At 39.4% G+C, this 12,791-nt stretch overlaps 1 protein-coding gene across 2 annotated transcripts in view; it reads left to right on the top strand.

Annotated features, from left to right (window-relative positions):
- Positions 1-12,214, top strand: part of KIAA1328 (KIAA1328 ortholog) — a 354,421-nt gene extending 342,207 nt beyond the window's left edge. For both annotated transcript variants that reach the window (XM_044920903.1, XM_021686314.2), the window contains exon 10: positions 11,788-12,214. In XM_044920903.1, coding sequence (XP_044776838.1) covers positions 11,788-11,998 — 211 coding nt within the window. In that variant the 3' untranslated portion in view covers positions 11,999-12,214. The remainder of the gene's footprint in view (positions 1-11,787) is intronic.
- Positions 12,215-12,791: the final 577 nt, after the last annotated feature.

Genomic DNA, 12,791 nt, shown 5'->3' with positions numbered 1-12,791 from the left:
CGCGCATACTCTAACTCTCTCTCTCTGTCTCTCTCTCTCTCTCAAATAAATAAAAAAAATATTAAAAAATTGTTCTTGATTGGAGGATCTTTCATATACTCATTGACTTTCTGGTAAATTCTTTAGCCTCCTTTCAAGATGAAGTGACTTTGCATAGTATTCATTCTGTGGCTTATAAGCACTTCAGGAAGAAATATGTTAGAGTTAGCAAAGTCTTGTTGTGATAGCACCTCTGTTGAATGGAAAACAAGAGACAGAAAGGTACGATTCTGAGTAGTACCATCAATCCTATGTCTGCACACATCTGATTTTCTCTCCATCTATATCAGTAGTTCTCCTATGGGGTCTGCAGTTTCATAGGCAGGTTCAAGACCACCCTGTTATTCTTACTAGCCTTTTTGTTGATGTTTGACAAGTGATTGTGAAGCACTTATAAAATATGCTGTATCTTCTGTAAGTGCTTAAGAAACCTGAATAGTAGCCTAGGTTTGCTTTAGCAATTAGAGAACTTTTGAGAGGAACTATTTTAGGATTCCTGAGAAGACCTATGTAAGGACTCCTGGACCAGTATGGTAATTGGTTATCCTTCTACTTTCTTTATAAAACCATTCTTTCTTGAATTGGTACCATTCCTTTTCTCCCACCCAGGTAAGGATGATATATAGGGGGAAAAAAGAACCATTAAAAAGACTATAAACAAATATTCCCTATAAATACAGCTTTTTAAACCCTTAAATAATTGTAAGGAATTTAATTTAGTAGTATATGTAAAGAATAATACTACATAACTAAATAGAATATATTCTAGGACCTTGAATGTGGTTCTTATTTTGGAAACCAAAAACAGAATATTCCGTAGCAATATATCAAAGAAGAAAAAGTATGTTATTATCTCAATATATACTGAAAAATTACTTGGTAAAATTAATTTTTCATTCTTGATTTTAGTAAGCCAAAAGAGGAAATACTTAACATAATAAAGAATATCTGGATGGCAAATACTTAATAGTGAAATAATAGATAATTCCTTTTAGATCAGCTGGGTGGCTCAGTTGGTTAAGAGTCTGCCTTTGGCTCAGGTCATGATCCCAGGGTCCTGGGATTGAGCCCCACATCGGGCTCCCTGCGCAGCAGGGGAGTCCGCTTCTCCCTCTCCCTCTCCCTCTGCCCCTGCTCGTGTGCTCTCTCTCGCTTGCTCGCTCACTCTCTCTCAAATAAATAAATAAAATCTTTAAAAAAAAATAAACCTAGGGGCGCCTGGGTGGCTCAGTCATTAAGCGTCTGCCTTCGGCTCAGGTCATGATCCCGGGGTCCTGGGATCGAGCCCCGCATCGGGGTCCCCGCTCCGCGGGAAGCCTGCTTCTCCCTCTCCCACTCCCCCTGCTTGTGTTCCCTCTCTCGCTGTATCTCTCTCTGTCAAATAAGTAAAATCTTTTAAAAAAATAAATAAATAAACCTATAGTTTTAGCATTTCCCTGGAAGTGTTAGCCAATACAATAATATAAGAAAAAATAATACAAATAATAGAAAACGTATAAACCCTATCATTATTTATATTCAATGTAATTGCTCACCCATAAAACCCATAAGAATCAATTGAAAAAATAATCTAAAGAAATTAAGAGAGTTCAATATTTTACAAAACTTAATTACTATAAATCTCTCTACCAGCACTAGCTGTTTAAAAGATATAGTGGGGAAGGGGGACTCATTCATATGAGCAATGAAAAAATTAAGGAATTCCTCCTAATAATAAACCTAAAAGAAAAATTTTTTTTCTTTTTTTTAAAAGATTTTATTTATATATTTGAGAAAGAGAGAGCGTGAGAGGGGAGAGACTCAGAGGGAGAAGCAGACTCCCCGCCGAGCAGGGAGCCCGATGCGGGACTCGATCCTGGGACTCCTGGATCATGACCTGAGCCGAAGGCAGCCGCCCAACCAACTGAGCCACCCAGGCACCCCCAAAAAATTTTTTTTAAAGTAAATTTTTGAATAAGTAAATAAACAAACAAACCTAAAAGAAATTTATGTAACATTTCTGAAAATACATTTCCCATCTAAGATAATTGAGAACTTATATTTATCTATTTCCTGAAACACCAATATGATGACAGAAAGTAAATGCTTTTAAAGGAATAAATTCACAAGAATAAGTACATCAGAAGACTCATCAATATACCAGAGATTTATGTACATTTTTGGAAAATGGAAAATGAATGGAGGATTAGTAACTTGCTAAATAGAACAGAGGAAGCTACCACATAGAAAGCACCGAGAAAGGTATTCACATAGAAAGAGATGGATGTCACAGAACTTTGGAAAATTTTGGGAATTAGAAGCAACATGAACAGTGGAAAGTAGTGATGTGGAGTAGAAGTAAAAATATTATGGAATGGACATGTGAAGTGAGAATTAAAAAACATAGTACCTCTGCCACAGTGCTATATATGGAGTATTAGTCCCAAGCAGAAGACTGGAGACTAACTCTATCTAGAAAATTCAAAAAAAAAAATAAAAAAGAAAAGAAAATTCAACAAAGAAGAGACATTAAGGAATGTTATACTTTGGAAGGTGAGATGAGTCAGATTGGGCTGAAAATAGGATAAATTCAGAGTCTACGAATGGAAAGGTTGGCTTCCTTCCCTGGTCCAGAAGTAGACCACATCTCCTTACCATGTAGAATATTGGAAGATTCTTCTCTGAAGAAGCTTAACAGTCTCAGAAAAAAGACCTCCACATACTGATATGGAGTGGTACATCCAGCTTGGGAAACAATCTGGCAATTCCCTGAAAGGTTAAACATGCTTGTAATCCCACTCCTATGTATCTACCCAAGAGAAATGAACACATATGTCCATGCTGAAATTTGTATTGAGGCACTGTTCACACTAACCAAAGGGTGGAAACAACCTAATGTCTATCGTGTGATGCATGGATCAACAAAATGTGGTCTATCCAAACTGGAATATTATTTGGCAACAAAGAGATAAAATAATTATCTATTATTTCACTATTAAGTATTTGCCATCCAGATATTCTTTATTATGTTTCATGGTTGAACCTTAAAAACATTTGCTAAATGAAAAAGCCAGTCATAAAAGGCTATATATTGTATGGTTTTATTTATATGAAATGTCCAGGCAAATTTATGGAAATAGATAGTAGTTGTCTAGGGCTGGAAGGGCGGGTGAGACTAGGGAGTGACTGCTAATAGGAACAGGGTTTCTTTAGGGGGGAGAGAGTGACTGCTAAATGGAACAGGGTTTCTTTAGGGGGCAATGAAAATGTTCTCAAATTAAATTATGATGATAGTTGCCTAATTCTTAATAAACTAGAAACCACTGAGCTGTATGCTTTAAATAGATGTAATTTCTGAGTGTATTTTTATTTCAATAAAACAGTCTGAAGTTTATAAAGAAGCAGTCAGCCACACTGAATGCTGCAGAGACATTATGTAAAATAAGTGCTACAAAAAATCCATTTGATTTAACAACATGGAGGTCATTGGTGACTTTGTGATTTCAATTTTAGTGGTGTGGTAGAAGATGAAAGCCAGATTGTAATAAATTGAGAAATGGTTTGGTTATGAAAGGGGAGGTCTTCTTAAGTGCTCTTGATTAACCAGAAAGCAGGAAAAGATTGAAGGTTCCAGAGTGGATAGTCAATACAAAAATGTCCCTAAGAAACATAAATGGAGTGGTTAGTCTTGTCTGAAAGAAGGATCACTTCCTTCAGTGTGAAAGGAGGAAATGATGAGTACTGAAAGACTTGTAAACTTGATAGAGTAAAGACAATTTCTCTTTAATGACCTCTGTTTTCTCTAAAATGGGAAGCAAGGCCATCTGTTTAGGAAAGTAGTGAGAAGGGGAAACGAGAAGAACAAAACAGCTGATTAGAGAAATACAGTAGCTTTGTCAGAAAATGTGTAGCACCCACTTAAGTTTAGTGACAATGAATTTATATTGTATCTGCTCTTTGTTTGCTTGTTTCTTTGAACATTGTTTTACTTACACTAAGTTGCCAAGCTATAACTCACAGAAAAAGCAAACGTTTAGATTCATGCAGCGTTGTGCTTTTGCTAGATTTAGGGGAAAGGACAGAAAGACAGTAGACACGTTTTTAAGAGCATTGTTAAATGAGTGATTGGAATGCCAGACCATGAAATTCAAGATGAATAAGGGATGAAGAGCTGGGAAGAAAGTATGCTATTTATGGTCCCACCAGGACAGAGATTTTATATTTGTTCACCACTTCATTCTTAGTTCTTAGAACAATGACTGTTTGAATTAATAGTCTGATGAGACAAATGGGCAGAAAGAATGGAAATAGTTGAAAAAGCAAGCTTGAAGGTAGCATGTGGGCATCAGGAAGTAGTAGAATGTTTGAATTACTGAAATCAAAAAAGATGCCATTTTAATTGATGACAGGTTCCAGGATATGAAGAGAAGGGCTTGCTGAGAAAATCTTTGACCTGAGATGCCAAGGAACTAAGAAGTCAGAGTGCTGGTCCAGTGTCATTCATGTGATGTTAACATTAGCAAGGATGATGGTAAAAGTTAAATTGAAGGGGAAGACTGAATCAAGTGTTAACATCTTCAGTGATTGAGAGTGAGTGGGTAAATAGATGATATAGATGAAGAGAGGCTGAGAGTGGTAGAGCAGATGACAGGATACTCAGAGAGATTTAGTGTGGTACTGGGGGAATAGTGATCAAAAAGCAGTAATAGAAGCAGAGATGATTCCAATACTACCTTTGGCCATGAAATACATAAGGTATGTTGAGTATAAACAATGCACACTGAGAATAATGTAGGGAAAGCATTGACCTCAGCAAAGAGCCAGGTTTCAGGAAAAATAGGAGATGAAGGAAGTACTCTAAGAAGAATACAAAATATAGCCAAGTATGTCACGAAGCAGAAGCTCCAGAAGTGTTGGAGGGCATGGGAAGGGATGGGAATAAAGAAGGAGGAAGTACAGAATATAACAGAGATAGCAGTATTTTGCTAACCTGTGATGGATTGTAGTGGAGAATATTCTTTGGGCATTGACCAGTTGAGAGAAGGAATAAGAGACATAGTTGATTTCATCTCAAAAAACCTTTGGACCTAACCTAAAGTGCTCTTCATTAAAAATAATGTTGTAAAAAATTGATAAGGAAAAAATAGTTCCAATATATCAAATGAAAAAGGAGTTTGTAAAAACCATATGTGTAGTATCCTTTTTTTGTAAAATGAGAACAAGACTATGTGGATGCGTAATACTTTTCAGAATGTTTGAAATATATTGTGATTTTTTTTTTTTGGTAGAGCCACCATTTGAAGATTTATTGTATTTATTTATTTTAGAGAGAGAAAGAGTGGGGAGAGGGGCAGAAGGAGAGAATCTCAAGCAGACTCCCCACCGAGCGTGGACCCTGACATGGGGCTCTATCCCAGGACCCTGAGATCATGACCCTGAGCTGAAACAAAGAGCCAGCCACTTAACCAACTGAGCCACCCAGCCCCACATTGTGATTTTTTAAAAGACTAGCTGTCCAAAAATTTTTAAAAGCTGCTTATGGAGGAAGGTACTAAAATCTAAGCCATTGGACCATTCATTTTTTCCAACAAATATTTAGCACCTACCTTGTGTCAGATACCATTCTTGGCACTGGAGATAGTTATCAGTTAACAAAATAATGACCCCACCCTCATGGAGCTCATTACTATTGAAAGAGATAGGCAATAAATAATGTATTTTAGGTAGTATTGAGTAATATAAAGAAAATAAAACACCATAATGAGATAAAGTGACTGTGGTATGATGGCTATTTCAGATAGAGCATTTAGGGAAGGCCTCTTTGAGGAGGTGACATTAATGAATAGAGAGATCAAACAAGGTCTGACAGCAGAGCATCCTAAGCAGAGGATACAGCACGTGTTCAGGCCCAGAGGTAGCTGCATTGATGGAGAGGAGCAGGATTTAAAGGGGGGGGAAAATGAGTTCTGTTTAGGATAGTCAGAAATGCCTATTACGCATCCAAGTGGAGAAATCAGGCAGCAGTTGGGGATGTGAGTCTGGAACTTGGGAGCAAGCGTCACATTGGAGCTATATGTTTAGGACATATTGATATTATTAAAAGTCATGTGAATGAATGGAATCACCTAAGATATGAAAGCTGAGGATTGAGCCCTGGGACATGCCATCATTTAAAAGGCGAGAGAAAAGAAGGGTAATCAGGAGAGATCTGAAATCACAGAAGATGATAAAAGGGAATGTGAGGGGAAAGCTCCAGAGGCCATGTCCTCCCCTGGGTTTTGTCTCAGTGTCTTGCTAGGTCAGAGGCAACCAAAACGAGCGAGAGCTCTAGGAGGACAGAATTAATGTCAGCACAGCCAAGTCCAGATTGCTTCCTGGATGGGACTGGCAGAATAAAGCAAATAAGCCTTCTGCTTATCACCTCTCCATAAGGAAGCTTATAAGTCAGCTTGTGTGCCCCGGGAACTCGGAAGTCCTGGCTCCAGTGAGGTACAGACTCAAGAAAGGCCAACACAGTCAATGCCTATGGCTCAAATAGAGTTTTAGTTGTTCCGGGGATGGTATTTTATAGATGTGAATAACTTGCCTATCCCTTTAAATTGTTGAAATACCAAATTCCCATCAGGGTCAGGCCAAGTTAATCAACTTTATAACTAACCTCCTGTCACATGTCACCTCAGCAAACTAAGACACACTGCTCACAGAACACAATTTGATAAACATTGCTCTTTGCTGGTATTTAGTATAAAATGCCATAGGGATTCATTTTTTATTTTGCTTTATTGCATATATAATTCTGGTGTAAAATTGGGTGATTTCTCAAGCTTTGGTTTTTAGTAGCAATCTTTGCTATTTTCTTGCTTTTTAATCTGCCAAATTATTTGGTCTTTCCTGATAGCAAAAGTACTATTAAAACACTTGTTGAATCAAATTAGCTATGAGGTGCTACTGAAATCTGAGGACCTTGTCTACCACAGACTTTCTGATTTTTCTCCCACAGTGTAATCCATGATAGAACATGGCTTCTAGAGAAAGAGAATTTTTATAACAGCAGAACCAAGCAGATAAGCATTTGTACTTTAGGGTAAATGAAATTATTGGCAAAAAGATAGCCCAGTTGATTAGAAATGTGGATATGTTCATGCTGAGTTACAACTAATCATACTATACTTTTAAAATAAAATGTAGCGGCGCCTGGGTGGCTCAGGCAGTTAAACGCCCAACTCTTGGTTTTGGCTCAGGTCATGATCTCAGAGTTGTGAGACAGAGCCCCAAGTTGGGTTCTACGCTGGACCTGGTTAAGAGTCTTTCTCTCCCTCTCCTTCTGGCCCTCCCCCCACCCACTTGCTCATGCATGCACACTCTCTCTCTCTAAAAAAAATAAATATAAATAAAATAAAATGCAATTGGAAACAGCAACTATTTTCTTCTTTTACTTTGCCTTGAGTTACACATCTGATTTATCTCTGTGGAAAGACTGAAGATACCCAAGTCTAGGAAGTCACGGTGCCTGGAGTAAAAACCACTTGGCTCTGCCACTCACTTGCTGTGTGACCCTAATCAGTTCACTTATAGCTGTCTGGACCACAGGTTCCTCATCAGTAAAATAAGAGAATTATTTCAAATTATGTCTAAGACCCAGGCCTCCATGACTAAGCATTGCTGTTTGCCAATATCCGGTTCTCTTCCCCGTCTGGAGCTACACAACTAGTTCTGGCCAATCAGATAGAAGGAGAGGTGCTGTGTCACTTCTAGGCTGTGGAAACCTGTGTACAACTCTTCAGTTTCTCTGCCCTGCCAAAACGATAGAGAAGCTTACGTGTTCCAGGTGATGGAGCCAGAAGATGGTGGAGCCACTCTGCCTGGACCTACTTTGAGCCTATAACATAAGCATGACATATATTTGAGTTATATGAAGCCATTGGAATTTGACATTAATTCATTCTGCCGCATAACCTAACTTATCCTAATACATCAGATCTAACTTTCTGTGGTTTTGTGGGTCATTCTTTCCATATTATGAAGATTTTTTCTACTATGTTGTATCTGAATAAGAGTACTATGAAGGAATTTGAAGTCCACAACTTTTTTTTCAAATGATCAAATAAGTTGGTACCTATTAAATCAGTCTTTAAACACAAATCCCTATCATTACTCTTTATTTTAGCTTGCGTCTCTGAAAGATTGATTTCTGACATACTTTCTGATCCCCAATTATTTGGGTTCTGTTTTTTAACAGAGAAAGCAGCTGGTATTTAGTATAAAATGCTATTTCCTCATTCGGAGTATCTCTCCCTAGCTGTTTTAAGCATGAAATTGTATAGAAAAATGCACTTTTCCGTTATTTCTAGCTTTTCAATAAGTTTTGACAGTCTATATAAAGAGATGACTATTACCATAAGACTGCCACATGTCTCTAAGGAAGGTTCAAACAAAGCCTATTCCTTGAGCATGAAGTAGGTCTCTCTTTCTGGAAACTTTCTTGGAAACAGTACCCAACTGATTGGCTTACACCTGAAATGAAGATGTTTTGGTTGAACACAGTAACCATTGTTTTGAATGGCAGAGATGATTGTATTGAAATAGTGCCTTAATGCTTTGAGAATAAAATCTGCAACAACAACAAAAAAAAATTCTGCTCAAAAGAATTTCAATTTACAGCTTTTCATACCATAGAAAATATGACATTTCCATGCCTGAGATGTTAGTCTGATCTTGCCTGGAACTTGAGAGCAGGCCAGCTACATAACTTATGAGACCACTTATGTGGGACCCCTTGTTCAAAAAGTAGGATGAAGGAAAAAAGTAGGATGAAAATGTACAGTTAAAGATAGTAAAATACAAAGCTTTTTCCTTTAAGAAGAAATTTATAAATCATGACCAATAACACAAACCTACAGATAGCAAAAAAAATGTTTATTTTTGAGGTCATGATTCTATATAATAAATAGTACTTTAGTAACGTGGTAACTTGACTGACCATGATCATCAAAATCGATACATTTAGCAACTTTATTTTAAATGATACAATTAAAAGCAAATCAGTCACTCTTGGCAAATGAAAGATCACACATAATTTTTGGTAATTTTTAATTTTGAGAAGCATCTTTCTGCTGATACAACTGACAGTGGAGCTGTTGGGAGTATTTTATAGGCTGTGGCAACCTTAGGATAGATTTCTGATACATGATTTCAAAATAGAAATGCTAGTATCTCTTGAGCTGATGACAGAACAGTTTCTAAAAAGGTACAACTCTTCATACACATTAGTTTCATGCATGTCAAAACTCTAATTTTAAATAGAAGTTTGTTCAATGTTGTTTTTCTCTGGTATGTCCTGTAACTTACAGAGGTCATACAAGAAACCAAAATCACTTAACGATTTGTATATAATTCAAAACTCCTACCTATGCTTTCTATTGCAATCTCTTCCATGACAAAGAAAAATTAATTTTACAATTGTCATCCTCATCAATTGGTTCATTTGAAGCTGCATATGAAAATAGTATTGTTTTCCATCAGATGCAACAATCTTTACATTTAATTTCTAAACCCGTGGATATTTACTTCGCAATGGTGCAGCTGGTTTTTTGGGGGGGTGGGTTTCTGGGTTTTTTGTCTTTTGTTGTTTTTTTTTTTTTTTTTTTAGAGAGAGAGAGCACACATGTGAGTGGGGGAAGGGGCAAAGGGCAGAGGGAGAGAGAATCCTAAGCAAGCTCCATGCCCATGCACAGAGCCTGATGCGGGGCTCGATCTCAGGACTCTGAGATCATGAGCAAATCCGAAATCAGGAGTCTGACACTTAACCGACTGAGCCCCACCCAGGCGCCCCAGGGCAGCAGGTTTTAAAACCTGATTCTAAACTCTTTGAAGAATTCTTATATCTCTTCTTACATCTGTGTGTGCTTTTATATTATAATATTTTACTGATGTATATTGCATAAATGCTACCATTCTCATCTCAGTGCCCAGGCCAGAGAGCTAGTATTTTTTTTATTATAATTTTTTTTTTTATGACTGAACTACTATAAATCCACAAGCAATGGTTCAGGCACAGTGCTTCCGAAGTAGTTCACCCCTCCCCGCCAAGCGCAAGCTGCATCAAGGAGAGCGCAGACTCCCCCACCTCTGCTCAGGCATCAGGAGACAGAAGGGGCCATTTACTGCTGAGCGCCAGTATTTTGCCTTGGGGATGGGTTCTGGGAAAAGACAGGCAAGCCAGCAAGTGCTACCACGACTGCTGCTTCTGCTGCCACCATCATCATCACCAGAATGGGCCCAGGTCCCAGCCCCAGCCACGCCCTCAGAGCCCTGCAGCGCCCCAGGCTGCTTTGGGCGGGAATGTGCACACCAGGCCTGCAGGCAGGCAGGCAGGCCAACTGTTTGGCATACACACTGCCCATTGTCCACTGTGCCTGTGGGCCTGGACCCACATACATGTACCCAGCTTATCTCCTCTGTTCACACACCTGCTCCCTTGTCCCATCAGACTTCATTTGTAAAACACAAAGTCAAAGATAAAATCAAGAGTTTCAAGACCACAACAGAAGAGCATTACGCCAAGTCCATGGCCATGTGCGACTGCTCGAGACTTCATGGTACATCTGTAGAGATTACTTGGCCCCTTGTATGAATGAGTATGGAGACAGATACATTTATGCCTTTGGCTTTCCCTAATGGGAATACATACAAATGGGTCATGGATGAGGGTGTTACTGACCACTAGTAGTTTCTCTGTCTCTCTGCTGCTTAAGCCTACCCTTTTTGATGAAAATGCTGGACACCAAGGCAGTCTTTCTTTGGAGGGAGCTCTTCATAGATTCAGATGAGAGTTTCTTTTCCCAAGATTGTAGAGAGAATGGGAGTGAGATAGCAGGACGGAACTAGCATTTATTATTTATGTTAATTTATACCAACCGACTCATTTAATCCTAACAGGAGCTCTGTTAGCCCCTTACGCATGAGAATCTGAACTGAGAGGTTGAAGAACTTTCCCAAGATCACACAGCCTGAAGATGGTAGAGCAGAGATTTAAACCAGGAAGCTTTAATGTCCTGAATGAGAGCACTGGAGACAAATTACCTGGGTCCAAATCCTGACTGTGCCATATAATGGCTTCATGTTGGATGAGTTCCTTCCCTGAGCCTCGGTTTCCTCGTGTATATACTAGAGATCAGACTAGTAGCGTACCTACTTCATGTTCAGAGGGTTAAATGAAGGTTGAATACATGTAAAGCATTAAGAACAGTGCCTGGGGGACACCTGGGCGGCTTAGTCAGTTAAGCGTGGGCCTTCGGCTCAGGTCATGATCCCAGGGTCCTGGGGTGGAGCCCCACATTGGGTTCCCTGCTCAGCAGGGAGCCTGCTTCTCTCCCTCTGCCTGCCACTTTGCCTACTTGTGCTCTCTCTATCAAATAAATAAATAAAATCTTTAAAAAAAAAAAAAAAGAACAGTGCCTGGCACTTAGTAAGCCTACAGTAAATCTACTAGTGCCAGCATTACTGTTGTCACTGTTCCTTTGCCCACTCCACAGCCTCTCTTCACAGCTGAGAAAAGAATGTTGGTGATCAGCAGAAGAGAAGAGTTTACAGGCAGGCAGCGGGGGCCTTCTGCTGTTTACCCTCCCTAAAATTCCCCTCGTGGGCCCTCTTACACGTGATGTGATCGGTGATCTGATTCTTGCTCCCGGCAGCCCATCTCTGTAGGCTTCTTGGATTCTAATGTTCCACTGGTCTGATCATTTTCTGTCTGGTTTGTGTGTGTTGCAGATATGAGACATCTCTGCTGGATTTGGTTCAATCTCTGAGTCCAAAGTCTGCTCCCAAACCTCAGCCCCATCCCTCCAGAGAAGCTGGGGCCTGGAATCACAGTACTCGTCGACTCAGTCCTCGAAAATCAACCTGGAACAAGATGGGGACAGGCAGGACCCCCGAAGACCTAGAGGAGAATCAAATTCTGGAAGATATCTTTTTCATTTGACATTGAAACACATGCTACAAAATTTCCATCCAAAATGTGTGGGCTTCTTTATATCCTGATCTAGGATTTTAAATTATTTGATTGCAAAGTAACCGTGTCTCTCCTTTCACAGGGGCCTCTCTCACTAACATCCTGTTACATGTTGAACATAGTAATCATGCTACAAACCCAGAGTGGTTTTGATCAGACCCATCAGAAGGTAACACATTAAGGGGTGATAAGGGTGGAGGGCAGTATCTTTTCTATGCCAAGCAGAGATTAGAAAATTAACATAGGACACTTTCTACATGCAAAGGCCTTTGGATATTCAGCCTCATTTCCAGAGTGTTTCCTTCTCAATACTTTGTTAGAAGAGGTTGGCTTTCTTTTGTACACAAGGAAGACCTTTTCACGGAAGGATTCCCTCTGATTTAAAAGTAGCCCTTTTGTAACATAAGCAGTTTCAGAAAGACAGACTCTTTACCTCTCCACCTCTCCTTTACCTCTATTCCCTCATTGCCTACTTCTATGCACGTGTAGTCATTTAATTCCGAAGTTGGAATTGGTGCCCTACCGTCACAAGCAACAATGAGGACCAATTGTGAGTCAGTTCCAGTGGTCATCAGCCCTTAACCAAAGGGCACAATGGGCTGGAGGGAGGGATCCAACCAACCCTTGGAAACCAGCATTAAGTCACGTAACAGAGTGACTGCCCTCAGGAAATAAAATGGAGGCACAGGACTGACACGTTTTTCCTGACATCCACCCATTTCCCAGGATAAATAAGAGCAAGAGCTCAGTACTTTTTATTGAC

Source organism: Neomonachus schauinslandi, chromosome 14 (genome assembly GCF_002201575.2).
Source record: "Neomonachus schauinslandi chromosome 14, ASM220157v2, whole genome shotgun sequence".
NCBI classification, from domain to species: Eukaryota; Metazoa; Chordata; class Mammalia; order Carnivora; family Phocidae; genus Neomonachus; species Neomonachus schauinslandi.
Note: the sequence above shows the minus strand (reverse complement) of the source record. Positions and strands in the feature narration are given on the sequence as shown.